The sequence below is a fragment of the Protobothrops mucrosquamatus genome, unplaced genomic scaffold, assembly GCF_001527695.2.
Source record: "Protobothrops mucrosquamatus isolate PMUCROS unplaced genomic scaffold, P.Mucros_1.0 scaffold2741, whole genome shotgun sequence".
Lineage (NCBI taxonomy): Eukaryota > Metazoa > Chordata > Lepidosauria > Squamata > Viperidae > Protobothrops > Protobothrops mucrosquamatus.
In genome coordinates this window covers 1-17,944 of record NW_015388782.1, presented here as the reverse complement: position 1 = coordinate 17,944, position 17,944 = coordinate 1, and the positions used below count along the sequence as shown (strand labels likewise).

At 41.2% G+C, this 17,944-nt stretch overlaps 1 protein-coding gene across 1 annotated transcript in view; it reads right to left on the bottom strand.

Moving 5' to 3' along the window:
- The window catches only part of MERTK (MER proto-oncogene, tyrosine kinase), a gene marked incomplete at its 5' end in the record, with an annotated part of 67,556 nt that extends 50,066 nt beyond the window's left edge, over window positions 1-17,490 (bottom strand). The window contains 5 exons of the mRNA XM_015825653.1: window positions 1,597-1,712; window positions 5,070-5,156; window positions 15,831-16,004; window positions 17,050-17,150; window positions 17,376-17,490. Of these exons, the coding sequence (XP_015681139.1) occupies window positions 1,597-1,712; window positions 5,070-5,156; window positions 15,831-16,004; window positions 17,050-17,150; window positions 17,376-17,490 (593 nt within the window). The remainder of the gene's footprint in view (window positions 1-1,596; window positions 1,713-5,069; window positions 5,157-15,830; window positions 16,005-17,049; window positions 17,151-17,375) is intronic.
- Between the last annotated feature and the right edge of the window lie 454 nt (window positions 17,491-17,944).

Below are 17,944 nucleotides of genomic sequence, written 5' to 3'. Positions count from 1 at the left end.
AGAAAAAAGAAAGTCTCCCACTTTTCAGTAGAAATGAAAAAGATTGGATAGCACTCATTTACATAAAAGCCCACAGTTCTCGACATGGCTGGACTGTGTACAAAAATGTATACAACAGCGCTGTAAGATATTTAAATGTTAAGTGGCCACTGCCTAAGGTTATGCAACATTTGATTATTTCTATTTTTTTTCCTTTGTTGATTACAGTAATCCTATGGGTAGAATACAAAAGCAAAATGGATAGATGTTCAAAAAGTTCATTAATTCATTTGCTGAGAAGCTTATACAGCAAACATTTCAATAATCAGAATGTGGAATGCAGTTAAAATCAGCCTAATAAACACAATAGCAGTGGGGAAAAGGCAGGGCATTTGAAAGCCAGCATAAACAACATGTGGTTAAAAAAATCTGGCAAGAAGCAAAAGCATTTAAAGGGGAAGAAAAAAAAATAGGTTCTCCTGAGTGGGGCACAGTTTCAAAAAAATACAGAGACTTCACAAAAGTTGACACCTAGCATCCTGTGCAAATGCTTGTTGTGAGTAAACTGGATGCTAAGAGAGATGGATCAGCATCACAATAGCTGCCCCTAGCTTCATTTTCACGGCGCAACTGTGATTTTCACTAAAACCCACATCCAGAAATCTGCATGCATTCTTTAGAGTAGGTGTGATTCAAGGTCAACATTTGAAGGCCCGCATTTCATTGGAAGGGGAAGGATCCCTACAGACTTGTCCTCTTTCACCCATCAACTTTAAGAAATGGCGATTATGGAGAAGAGACAAGCAAATACAATAGTAACATGCAACAGCAGCAAAAGGCTAGATCTATTCATATCTTGCCAAAGACTGCTTATTGTTCATCTGGTATTAATCCTTGTGTTAACCTCTGTTTATCTGGATGTTGATTGTTGGTAAGGACGAATTTTGGTCTTTTTGCTTTTTTTAAAAATTCTATTGTTTACAAGCAGTAAACAATACCCCAATTAAGAAATCACCAACTCAGACAAATGGTCAAGCAATAAACAACAGCCTAATAAAGGAACTATCAAGAACACTGCCACCAACATTAACAGGGCAAGCTACTTGTACATAAACAGACTCAGAGAACAAACCCTTCTAGCATATCTAGTTGGCTAATGAAACGTCTGTAAGAATTCATCTCCACTTAACAGAAAGGACAAAGGAAGGAAAGCTGTCAGGGAATTTCATTCTTTTTGCTAAGACTTTGTTGTTTTTGTTGCTGTTGCCATTATTAATGTTCATCTTAAATCTTCAGGATGAGGAGTTGCTTACATTTACCAAGCCAGCTATACATTTAGAATGTTTAGGCTTTAAAACAACCTTCCACACCTCCTCTCTCCCTAGATCATAACTTGCACCATTTCAAGAAAAGATGGCTCTTAGTTTCACTGACTTGGTGGGACTGGAAGGCTGGTTTAGCAAAAAGAAAAGTGCAACCCCAACACACTCAGGAGAATCAGCATCTCACCAATTGTTTATTCTGCAGCCTTGCTGCGGAAAACAGAAAAAGTAAGCATTATATTAAACTTCACCTCAAAAAGCACTACAAATTGTTAAATATGATTTTTTTATTTACCAGAAGACTGCAGGAACTCAAAGGTGAATAACCATCAAACCCTGGGACCCAGGAAAGCAGCACTGTGTGGGCTCTTGCACTCAGAACATGAACCTTCATAGGTGGAGATGGAAGTTCTGTGTTAGAAACAAAAAGATATTCAAAAATAATGCATTTATGATTATCAGCCAATATCATTTTATTATATATTTATTTTTCTCCCAGCTTTTTTTCAAGGAATTCAATGCAGCTTTCTCATTCACTGTCATTTTTACAACAAACTGGTGAGTTGGGCTGATACCCAAACTTATTCAGTAAACTTTGTGAGGATCTGAATTTAAGCTTATCTGACAAAAATCCAGTATCCTAATTCAGCCATCCCCAAACAAGCACTTTCCAGTTATTTTGGAATATAACCTTCATTCCCCAGTCCACATATTATCTGGAGATGATGGGAATTACGTATAATGCACAACACATCCAAGTTTAAGAAAGCTACTCCAGCAATCCTACCAGATAAGCCTAGCCAGGAAAGTATGGGAAGTTCACATGACTGTTTGAGCACCAAATCTGAACTCTCTCTTTACCCGAGGCTTTGACTTTTATCTTAGACTTTATCCTGTAGCAAATTGGAGAAACCTTCCAACTAAAAATGTAAAACAAATATTGAACAGTGCAGTCCTATAGATGTCTTCTGAAAAGAAAGCTAGTCTGAGTTCAATCAATTTTCCTCCTGATTAGCAGAATAGGATTGCAAACTTAAGATCACTTTTATATGTTGCTTGACAGTGAGATGTCAATATATACATTTAATTAATCAATAAATATGACTATATTAAATAAAGCATACTGAGAGTCCACCAGCTCAACCAATTGCACTGTCACATATTAACGAATATATTTCAACCTATGAGATTTTATTTTTTTATATTTCTGATACTTTCCTGAGAAGGCCAGAGAAGCCAGTTTTAACAAGTAAAACCATGAAAACTGTTCTTTCCATGCTAAAAGTGGCTAACAGATATACAAAATCATAATTCCTACTCATATATAAATCCTGCTAACTCAATGGAACTTATTCTTTACTAAGTTCAATTGAATTAAATGGAACTTGCTTCTGCACAGGACTCAGCATTATTGCATTCACACTTTCTGGTGATTTATTTTCATTGTTTTATTATTTATTTACTGTATATTTCATATTTCCAAAATTATTTCTAATTTTATCAGGTTGATACAGGCTTGCAAAATAAATCAGAAACAAATAAATGAAAAAAACATTAGGATGGACTACTTTGGGAATAACAGTATAAATGAATGGCTTGTATAGCATGCTGCTATTTGCATCACAAAATAGACTTTATACACTACTATGGCCAAAAAGAACAATTTACCACAGAAAGTACTGTATATAGAACTGAAGAAGAATAAAATCTAATTAGGAAATCTAATCCAACAAATGGACCTGTAATAAATTCCTGAAACTTCATACATACATCTAAGGTTTTCCAGTTAGTTATTTGACAGCCATGCCTTCTTTTTCCAATACATCTGAAAGGTAACCGTTTAGGAAAAGCTAGTCTAGGCTTAATTCACAGAATAAATTAAGCCACAAAACATTTCCCAGTTTAACAATTTCATAAATCCACTGCTAGTATTTCCTGATTTTTTTCCATACTTCCTGAATCTGACTTGTATCTTTCAAGTAGACCAGAACAGACAGACCGGTTGCTCTGACAACCGTAGTTATGAAAACCTTTGAAAGGTTAGTGCTGGCCCACTTGAAAACCATCACAGATCCGCTATTAGATCCCTTGCAATTTGCCTACCAAGCAAATAGATCAGCAGATAATGCTGTTAATATGGCTCTGCACTATATTCTATAACATCTTGAATCTCCAAAGACCTATGCAAGGGTTCTTTTTGTAGATTTCAGTTCGGCATTCAATACCATCATTCCAGATATTCTTCTCACTAAATTAAATCAGCTAGTCATGCCTGACCACACCTGTAAGTGGATCATAAGCTTTCTAGCAGACAGGAAGCAGCAAGTGAAGCTAGGCAAAATCACATCAGATACCTGTATAATTAGCACAGGGGTCCCCCAGGCTGTGTGCTCTCTCCACTTCTCTTCTCGCTATACCAATGACTGCATCTCAAAAGATCCCTCTGCTAAAGTACTGACGCTTGCAGATGATATAACAGAGATTGGCCTCATTCGAGACAACAACGAATCGGCATAGAGATGGGAGGTTGAACAACTAGCTTTGTGGTGTGGCCGAAACAATCTTGAACTGAACACACTCAAAACTGTAGAAATGACAGTAGACTTTAGGAGAAACCCTACTATTCTACAACCTCTTACAATACTAGACAACACAGTATCAACAGTAGAGACCTTCAAATTTCTGGGTTCTATAATATCTCAAGATTTAAAATGGACACCTAACATCAAAAATGTAATCAAAAAAGCACAACAAAGAATGTTCTTCCTGCACCAACTCAGAAAGCTCAGACTGCTCAAGGAGCTGCTAATACAGTTCTACAAAGGAATTATTGAGTCTGTCATTTGCACCTTTATAACTGTCTGGTTTAGAACTGCAACCAAACAAGACAGCCACAGACTTCAACGAATAGTTAGAACTGCAGAAAAAACAATTGCTACCAGCCTGCCTTCCATTGAGTACCTGTATACTGCATGAGCAAGAAAGAGGGCTGTGAAAACATCTATAGACCCCTCACATCCTGGACATAAACTATTTCAACTTCTTCCGTCAAGGGCAGGGCATTGAACACCAGAATGACTAGACATAAGGACAGTTTTTTTCCCCATGCAGTCACTCTGCTTAACAACTAATTCAAAATACTAGTAAAGCTGTATTACTATGATACTCCTCAACTTTCTTATTACCTATCCTTATCTTCTTATGACTATAACTTGCTGCTTGTATCTTACAATTTATATTGGGGGTTTTTTTGTACCATAGTATGATTTATGATGTTTGCTTAGCTAGTACTCTATGACTATCACTAAGTGTTGCATCTTATGATTTATGATGAAGTGTTGTATTTCACAATTTATGATGAATGTATTTTCATGTTGTATATGATCATGATTACCACTATTATTTGCATGTACACTGAGAGCTTATGGACCGGAAACAAATTCCTTGTGTGTCCAAACACACTTGGCCAATAAAGAATTCTATTACTTTGGGAAATGCGAAGCAGTTAAAAAAAGGACTTTTTCAGTACAGTACTGTTATCATTTTTATAGAAAATATGTATGTCTCCCTGCCTCGTCAAAAACATTGGAAGATACATTTAAAGATAAATTTAAATTTAATTTAAAAGGTACTTTATAGGGTAAGTTATGAAACAATTATAGTTAAGAGCAGTGGACCTCAGCAAGAAATGCAACTTGGTTTTTCCAGAATGCATATTAACAAAATTTTAATTAGAATGATAAAGATACTCTCACATATAAGACTGACCTTTTATATTGATTCGAGCTTCAGATGATGTTGCTAATCCTTTCTTGTTATGAGCTTCACAGTGGAAAACAGCGGCTTCATTAAGACCTGCAAACCCAAATTAAAATAAACATACAAACCAAGAATGCAATGAAGTGGGAAAACATGATCATGGACACAGTAAAATAAAGTATGACTTAGTTTGGCTTCTTTCCTGAACAAAGATTACGAACAAACTTTCAAGTGTTATTTTACATTTTGAGCAAATCTCTCTTGGAAGTACAACATTTCTCTGACCACAAGGGTAGCATTTATGAGAACGCTTGACTTTTTTGTATTTCTTGTTCTTTTTTAAGATATTTTCTTTTACCAAAAATATAACTGAATTCTTTGACAGAGCTATTTTAATGCCTTATTCTATCGCTTTGGGTCACAACAGCCATGTCAAGGCATGGAAAAGTTCAGCAAACCAATTGCAGCAAATAGTTCAAAAAGAAGCTTACACAACAGAGATAGGTAACCTCTTGTGCACAGGCTGCATGTAATGCCATAAATCTTTTTTAAAACCACAGGAATTTCAGTAGCCATCTAGCAAGAGACAGAACTGCAACTTTTTGTTTTTGGTAAAAAGAGCTTTGTGCATTGAAGTTAATAATTAACATATTAAATATATTAAAATATACTAAAACCATATAAATATTTTCCAACTGCCAAAACCTGAACTTTGACATACTAGCCCTGCCTCTCTTGGATGATTTTACCCTAACCTTGTCTCAGACACAGTAGTTGTTTGCCATTCAGCTGGTTGTGTTCTAAACTTGTATTCTAAAAAAACAGTTTTATTTTTGGTATGAGTTAGTGCAGTTGTAGGCTGTGTGCTTATGTATAACAATGAAGGCACAGATTATAATTTCATACAATGTGGCCACTGAAGTATATTTTAATCCAAGGATAATCCAAGGGGGACAGTCTAGATTTTCCAAGTATATTTTCCATCCCAAATATCATCCTCTTTTCTCCTTCCTCTATGCAGTATAAAACTATAGTTCTCCAACTATATATAACAACAACAAAAATTATTTAGATATTTATTAAATTTATATGCTTCCCATCTCATCAATAAGGCAATTCTGGGTGGTTTACAAACAAAATCCTTTTCCCAGAGTTACTGCTCAAGAAGAATGCAAAACATTGACGCAAAAGGTTTTGAGTTCAAAACTTAAAAGGATCTGGGAACCTGCTATCAGTTGCTGATTATGGTCACGTAAGGTCTTACTTTGCTTCAGATTCCCACATTTGGGAGAAAAAGCTATAATTGCACCACAATCAAATTAACCAATTAACTATCCTAGAATCAGCCTCTATCAGCATTATTTATTTATCTGTTAAATTTAGAAACTGCCCATCTCCCTCACAGGGGATCTCTGAGTGGTGTACAAGTAAAATATTAAAACATAAAAACTGTATATAAAATTTAGATAAGAGGCAAAGATAGTTTAAAGGGTGTCCCCCTGCCTTTAGATCGCTTTTAAGTACTAACCAGCCCCACTGCTGTGTGCTCCTCGATAGGCCTCAAACAAAATGGCAGGGCCTTGTGGTTTTTTTTTTCTTTTTCCGAATCTATGTGGAGGCCTGGTGATTGCAGTTTTCTTGGCAAGATTTCAGAAGGGGTTTGTCCTGGCCTTCTTCCTAGAGCTGAGAGAGTGACTGGCTCAAGGTCACATCACAATTCTGTTGATCTTTATCTAACTCCAAGCATGTGTTAACCATTAGTTGAGAAAAATCTTGTGCATAGGTATGATAAGCAACAAATCAGTTTAATTGGTCTTTCACCTGTGGACTTAATCTTTCATGCTTAACATTAATCCCACTGCTTCTCCTACAACAGACATGTCAAACACAAGGCCCGGGGGCCGGATGCGGCCTGCGACGTGGTTTCATGTGGCCCGCAAAGCCATCCTGGAAACAGTGAGGGAATGGCCCCCGCTGCCTTGGCCCCAGCCCTGGCCGGCCGGGAGCCAATGTACAATTTTGTGGTGGCCATCTATGCTGAAACGCATTCAGTCTTTGCTCCACAAGGCCGTCTGGGAACAGCGAGGAACCAGCCCCTGCCGCATCGGCCCCGTCCCCTGGGTGCATGCTGGGGAGGTGTCACCCTTTGTGAGGAATGAAGAAATGCACCATCGCCTGGAAGTGGCCAGCAAATGGCCCTCGTCTACTTCACATATCCAACTTGAGGGGCTCCGGGGGAGGGGTTTTGGCAGGCTCTTCCAGTGGACCACGCCTTGGCGCTTGCCCTGGTCCCACCCCCTTCTGCCAGAGACCCTCAGATCTGTCCCACTCCTGCCCAGGCCCCCACAGCCACCCTTGACACGAACAATGTAGAGCTGGCCATTCCCACCCAGTAGGCCACACCTACTCCAGCCATGCCCACCCAGTAGGCCGTGCCCACCCTGGCCACACCTACCTGGCCCCCCGAGGACAACCGCAATGCTGATGCGGCCCTCAATGAAATTGAGTTTGACACCCCTGTCCTACAATATCCCCAAAAGGTATCTGTTAGCCTGTTCTGGAAACAGCAATGATAATGGACTAACTATCATTTGAAGAATCTTGTCCTCCATTATCTTATACTGCAGTGACATATCTGTAGTTTTTCCCAGTGTTGTTCATTTTCAATTCTTGTCAGTTCCAACCATTATGATTTGGGTTAATTACAGTAACTGTTTATTAATGAGATGATTAATAGTAACATTTTAGCCTACTCTTCATCCTCCAAATGGGATTTATATGAGAGACTTATTCCAGCCTCTGACTGAGACCTATCATTTTAAATACACTATGGAAAAAATGGGACTGCTATGTTTCTAAAATAATATTAATGGTTCAAGAAGAAGAATTAAAAATGGTTGGCCTCCCAGCAGAGCTGATAGCATGACCATGTTTTCCTTCATTTCACAACCTCAGAATGAATACAGTTTTCAAATATTGGCCTAATCCATAACTATAATTTCTGTCTGGCACAAAAGATTAGTAGCCGGCCTCCCTTGGTGGCATCCCAGGATATGGCCTCAGCGTTGGTGAGGTCAAACACATGGCCGTGGTTGGCCATATGGGCCCACACCTGTGAATTTTGTTCTTGCCTCTTAATTGCCAACTCGTGCTCATGGACCCTGGTCTTTAGCCTCTTGGTAGTCTCCCCCACGTAGTTACAGGAGCAATCCTTGCACCTGATCCTGTACACCACAGAAGATTTTTCATTGTTGGGGAGTGGCTCTTTGGGGTGCATAATCCTGGCACGCAGGGTCTGGCCTGGCCTATGAGCCACTTTCACATAGAAGGGGGCTAATAATCTAGCCATTGCCTCAGACACACCATTGATGTATGGGAGGGTTTTCCGTACAGATTGTGTTGTTATCGTGTTGGCTTGTAAGCCTTCACGCGGTCCGTATGGCCTGCTGTGCCACCTAATAAACTCAACCAGGTAGCCATTGTGCCTGCAAACTCGGAAAAGATGGTTCCTTTCCTCCGCTCTAGTCCTGCCTGTACTATAATGGGAATTAACATGCTTGAATAGCGTCCTGACACAGCTGATCTTATGCGCCACGGGATGATTGCTTCTGTAGTGCAGTGTTCTATCAGTATGGGCTGGTTTGCGATAGACGGCTGTATGCAGGGTCCCATTGGGTTGGTGACTAACCAACACGTCTAAGAAGGCAAGGGTGCCTTGGTTCTCCTCCTCGGCCATAAAACAGATGTCGTGGTATACAGAGTTCAATTTGTCCCTGGCCCTGTCCTGTTTTTTGACAAACCACAAAAGTGTCATCAACGTATCGGGCCCAGAATTTGGGGTGGTACTTTGCCATGACCACAGCCTCCAACTGCTGCAGGACTGCCTCCGCGATGATGCCCGAAATGGGTGACCCCATCGGTGTCCCTTTGATCTGCTCGTACATGACCCCCTGAAAGGTGAAGTACATGGACCCTGGTATTGAGCCTCTTGGTAGTCTCCCCCATGTAGTTACAGGAGCAGTTGTACCAAATCTTCAGTGTGTTATCAGTTGTACCAAATCTTCAGTGTGGAGGGAATCCTGCTGCTGTCCTTGCTCCTCTTGGAGGCGGTTCCTTAACATCGTGACCGCCAGATCTTGTGGGATGGAGGTAAAGAGTGAGGTGACATCAAAGGATACCATCACCTCATCCTCCTCCACCTTTAGGTGTCTAATCCTTTCCAGGAATTCCTCCGCCGACCTCACTGTGGTCTCGTTGTCAACCAAATAGCTGATCTGGCTGCTTAGCCATTTGGCCAGGCCCGAGGTCGGTGTGCCTTTAAATGATACAATGGGACGTAGGGGAACCCCCTCCTTATGGACTTTTGGCAGGCCATTAAATCTGGCCATGGCCGAATCCCCAGGGCGTATTCTCCTTAAAGTGTCCTCATCAACCTTTCCAGGGTGTTTAAAGTTGTTCAGTAGTTTATTAATGCGGTTCTTGAGCGTTATCATGGGGTCCTTGGTGATGACCTTATAGGCTGTCTCATCATTGAGTAACATCAGGGCTTTATATATGTACTCCACTCTGTCCATAACAACGGTCTCCCTGCCCTTATCTGCCAGCAGGACGATGATGGTATTGTCCTTCCTCAGTTGTTCTAAGGCCTCCTTCTTCTCCCTGGACAGTACGTGGCATCATTTGTGGCCCATCAGTAGACCCGTGACGCGTTGCTTGATCGAATTTTTAGCCTCATTCCCGGCCTCAATCCGCTGTATAGTGGGTGCTAGGACCGCTACGAAATCAATTGCCCATGCATCTGCCAGATTGTGTCCTGTATCACGTTCTAACAAAGCAGTTTGTTCACGGGTCAGGGCTTTGGAGGACAGGTTATGAACCAGCCTGTTGGTGTTTTCACGGTTGTCCAACACCTGCAAAGTGTCCATTTTGCGCTGGAGCACCGTGGATTTTCGCCGGCTCGCCCTCACGGTGGCCTGGTGGATCTGTAGGTCAAGCGCCTGGTAGTGTTGGTGTGTTAACATCATGCTGCAATGTTCGCGGCAATCCTGGATTCCGGCCCACAAGGCCCCTATGCGCCTGTGATGGTCATTAATCAAAGCACACATGATGTGGCACTGGAACTGATGGATGACCAACTGGCATTCTACGGAATCGACCAAGGGTTTGGTTCTCAGCGACTTGGGGGGAAGGTCCTCTTGGATACAATTGTGGAGAAAAGCCAACTTTTGCATATATATATGCAATGATAGAAACTCCTCGAACTCTGGGAAGGATATAAACCAGCTGTTTATTGTTAACAAAACTAAAACAATAAAAACAACTATTTACAATACTAAAAACAACCTAAGCTTTCGCCGGCCCACTGCCAGCCTCATCAGAGTGAGTGTCAGGGGGTGGGGAGTTTTCTTATAAACCTTGCTTACTCAGTTTCTTGCCCATTGAGCAGATGGCTCTCCGTATGCGGGCGTGTGTGTTGCGGTGTTCTCCCCCCGTCTCGTCCATATCTGATCAGCTGGTGTTCCTACAGGAGTATTTGCGGGATCATTCCTCCACCGCTCGCCTCAGACGGGCGGCCGTTCGTCTTGTTTCTCCTCCCCGCGGATCGCATTACTCTCCTCCGGTTGTCGTTCTCCCTCCTCCTTACCCTCAGCAATTCGTCGTGCATCCGATCTCCTTTTCATACAATGCCTTCTCTAGTTCCTCTCCTTGTGAGCGCAGTCCGCATTCTGGCTTGCTCTTCATGCATTTTTAGTGCCTGATATGCCGGGGGCAGCTCTATGTGTCGGTTGATCGAGCAAGCATCCGAGAGCCAAGCCTCTCTGAGCAGACATCCTCCGGTCCAGAAGCTGGATGCAGGCGCTGGGTTATCTTATATAGGTTACCCCCATTAACTAGCTTTAAGAACCCTGACGATGTCGGAAGTTTCTGATGAAAGCTCAGTTTTATTAAAATTTTTCTACCTTTGATTTTCCTGGTGGTCGAGATTTGTTTTGTGACATATGTATGTGTATATGTATATGTATATGTATATACATACATACATACATACATATATATGATAAAACCAATAAATAACGATCACCAAGAGGAAAGTAATAAATGGTAAGAAATTTTAATGAGCCGAGCTTTTGTTGGGCTCACCCAACATCATCAGGGCTTTAAAAGTAGTCACTGGGAAGGAGCTTTTATACGATGTTAACAGCCTGTGACGCGTTAACAGCCTGTGACGGCTGTGTTAACAGCCGGTGACGCGTTCCTTCTGGAACGCGTCACCGGACCCAGCTGTTTGTGTTGTATCCTAGATGCATTACCTACATCAACGCATGATGGTTTTCCATACCTTCTCCATGTTTTACCGTAAGTGTTCTCCTCGTTAACTTCAGGGGTGGAGTGAATTCTGTGTGTGGCACTATGCTCTGGGGGGGTGCAGTTCTTCCTTGATCTCACTGCTAAATTCCTCCGTCCCTTATAAGCGTGATCCAAGTGTGCCGTCTCCTCCTTGCCTCTATCTCCAGACGCCACCCCCATCTGATAAGGGGGGGAGCAACTCCCAAGATCTCTGCTCATGCCTTCGTCTCCCCTCACAGATGCCGTAACGATCCCTTCTTTTCCCCCTCCCGGACCTGGGAGCCATCCTCGTTCGTAGACCGGGAATCCCTTTCCCTCTTCTGACGGGATCGAGTCATCATAGTGTGTTTACTCAATTTACTACCCGGAGCGATTTTTAAGGGGGTCTGTGGAAGTTGTTGCTGGTCCCTCACGGGGCCAGGGGATATAGCTGATGGGGGGGGTATCAAAGTCCATGTCAATCCGGTCGTGCGATAAAGCGGCAGCCACGTTCCTCTCTCGATCTGGGTACAGTCCATGCATCAGCCGTCTCCGGCGATTAGGGGGCCGGTTTGTGTGCCAAGTTCTTAACGTTTGTTGTGCCGGGCACATATCCACATGCCAGTTGATGGAGTCCTTTCCAGAGAACCACGCCTCTTTCAATAGTCGGCCCCCTTTGGTGGTATCACTCGCCAGGACCTGGACTCGGTCAAAATTAAAACAGTGGCCATTCTCAGCCATATGCGACCAGATCTGTGATTGTTGCTCACCCCTCTGTTGGTTATAGCCCCAGTTCTCCGCGGACATCTTCAGTATTGGGGGGTTCATCAGCTGTTGGTCGGGGCTCATCAGTTGCTGGCCGGGCATCGTGGGCGCGCCCGTGATGTGCTGAATGTTAATTGCAGCCCCGTTTGCTTGATCGCACAGGAAATTAATTACAGTTCTATTTTCTCGATCACACGGCCATCGACCAAGTTGTCTCCGATGGGTGGGGTGGTGATTCATATTCCATGTCCTCAGCGCCTGTTGCGCCGGGCAAAGATCTATACGGCGGTTAATCGAGTCTCTATCTGAGAGCCAGGCTTCCTTTAATAGTCGGCCCCCCTTTGTGGCATTGCTAGACAAGATCTGTGCATTGTCAAAATCAAACTGATGGTCATACTCAGCCATGTGCGTCCAGACCTGCGAATATTGCTCGCCCCTTTTGATAGCCAATTTGTGTTCATGCAGGCGAGTTTTTAGTCTTTTAGATGTTTCACCCACGTAATTACTTTGACAGTTCTTACAGTCAATTCTATACACCACCGCAGATTTCTCCACGGTGGGTAGTGGGTCTTTGGGGCGCATAACCTTGGATTGCAACGTTTGGCTAGGTTTATGAGCCACTCTTATATTATGGGGGGGCAGCAATCTGGCTGTCGCCTCAGAGATGTTATTAATATAGGGTAGGGTGATACGTGTCATCTGCGATGACAGCTCATCCCTCTATTGGGTTTTTTGGGGGTTTGGATGCTGCGCTATGATGTTTTATGAATCTCAATGGGTAACTGTTTTGCTGGCAAATACGAAAGAGATGCCTCCTCTCCTCCACTTTAGCCTCCGCCGTGCTGCAGTGAGAACTCACCCGTTGGAATAACGCTCTGATGCAGCTAACTTTATGGGATACTGGATGGTTACTCCTATAGTGGAGGATTCTGTCCGTATGGGTGGGCTTACGGAACACTTTCGTGCACAAGGATCCGTCTGGTTGGCGATGGATCAGCACATCCAGGAAGGCTAAAGAGCCCTGGTTCTCCTCCTCCACTGTGAATCTAATATCCGGATACATCGAGTTTAGTATACCCATAAAGCTAGCTTTATGGCATCTTTTGATGACAACAAACGTGTCATCCACGTACCGAGCCCAAAACTTGGGCTGGTACTGGGCCATTGCCTCACGTTCTAGCTGTTGGAGTACTGCCTCCGCTATAATACTGGAGATTGGGGAGCCCATGGGTGTTCCTTTGATTTGTTCGAATATGACACCCTGGAAAGTAAAGTAGGTCATTAGGCATACCTCTATGAGTCTCACCAGATCTTCAATTTGCAGGGAGTCTTGATGCTGTCCCTTGCCCCTTTTTATTAGTTGGTCTCTCAGGACCATGATTGCCAGGTCCTGAGGGATAGAGGTGAAGAGTGAGGTAACGTCAAACGATACCATCATCTCATCCTCCTCTACCCTAAGGGCTTTGATCCTTTTCAGGAACTCTTCTGCTGATTTGACCGTGGTGAGACTATCACTAACCAGGTGGCAAATACAATTGCTAAGCCACTTCACCAGCCCTGAGGTTGGAGTGCCTCTAAACGAGACAATCGGGCGAAGGGGGGTGCCTTCCTTGTGGATCTTAGGCAGCCCATAGAACCTAGCTAGGACGTACTTTCCTTAGGGTGTCATCATTCATCTTCCTGCTGCATTTAAAATCATCGAGCAGTCTGTTGATCCGGTTCTTAAGTGCAACCATGGGGTCCTTATCAACAGTTCTATGTGCTGTCTTATCATTAAGCAACTCCAGCGTCTTGGCTACATAAAGCGCCCTATCCATAATCACTGTCACCCTCCCCTTATCTGCTGGCAGTATCACAATACTGTCATCTCTCCTGAGCTGTTCCAGGGCCCCCATTTCATCTTTAGACAGCGTCTGGTAGCGTTTATGATGCATTAGTAGCCCGGTGACCTGTTGTTTTATGGAGTTCTTAACATCCTCCCCTGTCCCCATGTAACACATAGCGGGTTCCAATGCTGCTATGAAGTCCAGAATGTGCGCATCCATTAGATTGTAACCCGTGTCACGCTGCAGTAGGGTGAGTTGCGAGTGGGTTAATATTTTTGAGGACAGATTGCTTACTAATCTGTCCATAAAGTCATTATTTCTCAACTCATGTAATATATCCATTTTATGCTGAAGCCACGTTGCCGTCTGCTGGCTTGTTCTCCTAGCCGTTATACATACATATATATACATATATAAATACACACACACACACACACACACACACAGAGTGGTGGGGTTCAAATATGTAAACAACCGGTTCTCTGTGTGGATGCCGCTTCTGGAAGTCCATTCTGGGCCTGGGCAACAAAAAATTAGCTACCATTTCTGCCAAACTGGCTGAATCCCACTACTGCACACACACACACACACAGATTGCATTTTCCACAAGCACTCTATACTCAAAATAGTTAAAAATATAGATATATCAAATTATATTATGTTAATTATATTTCATTTGAAAGTACATTTAAATAAACATTAGACATGTTCATTATGTGCTATTGAAATAACTTTTGCAAAGGTTGAGTTAACAAAACAAAAACAAATTAACCACTTGGAAGGATAATACCCTTTAAAACAATCCATCAAATCAAGGAAATTGTATGATTTTCTGAAATTATTTAAAAATACTTCGAGTCCCACATAAAAACTTTCAACAATAACCCCGAAGAACCTCAGGTGTGAAGCTACACATTTCCCAGTTTCTCCAGTTACTGAAAACTTGGTTTGTGTACTTAGAGTTCTAAAATCATTTCCTACAATACATGTTTATTGTTTCTTTACTAGATTTATATTCTGCATTTTTTTTCAGGGACTCTCATAATTTTACATAGGGATCTCCCTTCATTTAACCCCACAATAATCCTACCAGATTGATGAACCCAAAATCATTCTCTGATATTTCAAAGCTGAGAGTACATTTGAACAGATCTCCAAGTCTAATACCTGAGTCATCACTCTACACACTCTCTCTCTTAAATACAACTTTAATTGATATAAGGTACAGATTTTGCCAAATACTGAAGTAGTATGGCAAATAGTGAGGTTAAATATCAATCTACTAATGCCCACTCTATTAGTAGCATCACTAGTTAAAGTACTAGTTAAATCCATTATCTACTAATGGATTCAACTATAAAAACCTGAAGAATTGATTGATTTCTAACATTTGTATAGTCATCCATCTTAAAACGACTTTTTAATCTGACAGCATAATAAATATTCTTTAAGTCTTTTAACTATGACATATCACTAATTAAATCTAGGATCATCTTTATATAAAATATCTATCCATCTGTACACAATATATACTATATATTATACCATTATGTGTGCATTCCTCCCACACATATATTGCGGACTTTAAAAAACTCTCAGTTTTCTGTTATTAAATTGTTTCCTACAACAATAGGCAAAAAAAATAAAACAAACTGTTTTAGTCCATTTGGGCTATTTCCTTTAAAATAAATTTATCATTAATCTCCTCATTATAAAAACAAGACAAGAATGTCCATGACTCAACTATATGATCAATTACACGCTTCAGTTATATTTAATGTTCCGCTGTTCCAATGCAGAATAGCAAACCATTCAAGCTAGATTTTTGTCAGGACAGATGGATTTAACTCACCTGGCATGCTCAGCACAGAGGGAGAAAGGTCAGTTTTCTTTGGGATTTGGTTGCTGTTCCAATGCCAGCGAATCTCAACAGGCTCAGGAGGCCCCACAGCATGACATGTGAGATTGAACGGTTTATTTCGGGTAACATTCAGCCCCTGGGGCTGCTTAATGAAATGTGGCAGTCCTGCAGGTAGTAGAAGTAAAAGCACTACTTAAGAAGTTGAAAACAAGAGACACGTAGAACTACAGTGGCCTCTCCAACCCATGATGGTTTCTCCATTGTGGGACTGTGGATGACAGCAGTTGTAAGCCATAACATCTGGATTTCCTCAAATTGGAAAGACTGGACTTATATGATTAAGCTTTAAGCATTAAGTACAATGATTTCTCATTACAGTGTCATTCAGAGTCTTGAACCTGAGATACTAAGTGCCATATTTAATAGCTAGAGATGGGCAATCTTAATATGATCAAATGATAAACACAAGAGTTCAGTATTTCTCAAACTTGGCAACTTTAAGATGTGTGGACGTCAACTCCCAGAATTCTCCTGCCACCATGCAATTTTAAAACAAGCAGGGAGGTTGTGGCTTCTTTTGATGTTTTATACAGTAATCTTCCATTATGGTATTTTTAAATACTATTTTTTACAATCACATAATCTTGATACTCAGCACAATAACTAATGGCGTACTGGAGTTGTTGTATTTTTATTTATTGATTTATTAACAACAAAATTAAGTACACCAGCCAAAATGGATAGGAACACTTGAAACTCAAGCCGAAAAATAAATGAAAGTTTTATTAAAGGTTACCAGAAGTGACGTACCTTCTTAATTCGTTAACTCGTCCTACCTCATCATTAGAACGATAAGGGTAAAAAGGGGTATAGTTAACTCTATCCTGAATACGACATGTTTTACATTTTCGAGACGTACGGAAATCTCGTAAAGGAGAAACGGAGGTATAAAATTAATTATCTATTATATTATGATTATAAAATCAATCTGATAGTCTATCAAGATCTCCTTTAAACTGCTGTTTCTACCAGTCTGGTGTGGTGCACAGTAGCCATGCACTTCCTTACTTATTCTATAAATAATTTCCCTGTCTTAGTTTAATCCATTTCTCCTGTACCTCTGGTTCTTTAGGAATTATCACTGTCAGATTGTTTTGCAAAATCATCCCACATTTTAGGCACCAAGTACTTATTTCAGATCTAAACTTACCTTCCAACAAAATCAAAATAGGATCTGATTCAATTTCCTCATTCTGAATTTTCAATTTGCAGCTATAAGACCCATTATCAGAATGCTGAGCATTGGATATACTACAGAAGAAAAGAAAAAAAAAGACTTATAAGGCCATCAGTGTTCACTCTGTGACTTAGTCAAGACTCTGGCATTTCTTCTTCATAATGAAATAAATGCTGCAGTATTTTAAGGTTCATTAAAAATAAATATCGTAGGAAGGCAGCCCACAAGGGAAATAACTCTGGGACTTTTTAAAAAGAGCATTCTCAGCACTTAAAAATGTTTCCAAATACTGGAAATACCGGGGTGTATCCTCATTCTTCATAGTCCCAAAATGGATGCATATAGCTCTCATTAGCTGTGCTAAAGGAGCAAGAGCAAAGTAAAGTTTTACAGATGTGGTCTTCAGAAAGCCTCCTGGGATGGACAGAATAACAAGACAGAATAACAATTCCATAGTTTGGGATTTCATTTTGCTTTGTATATATATGGTGAGGGGAAAGATGTATGGGTAATACAGGACGATTCTTAGCCTTCTGAAATAGTCCAGATAAGAAGCACACCTAAGAGCACTAGAATATTGCAAATCTGAAAGTACCTCTCCCATCTCTTACTTTTACGCTCCAAAAAATTAGGGAAGGTTCCTTCTGAGACATTTTTGCCACCCATTCTTCTTCACACTCATATTTTCTTTATAAAACCATTGTCTTACCTATGGCTCTTCCTCCTATCTCCCAAGGTCATTCCCACATACCATTATAAGGAGCCATCTGCTCACACAATCCAAACTCAAAGTAATGATACTGTGTTTTGCTACAAGCTCTCTAAATACATTTCTAGATAATCTTTTCTTTGCAAACACGGTGACTAC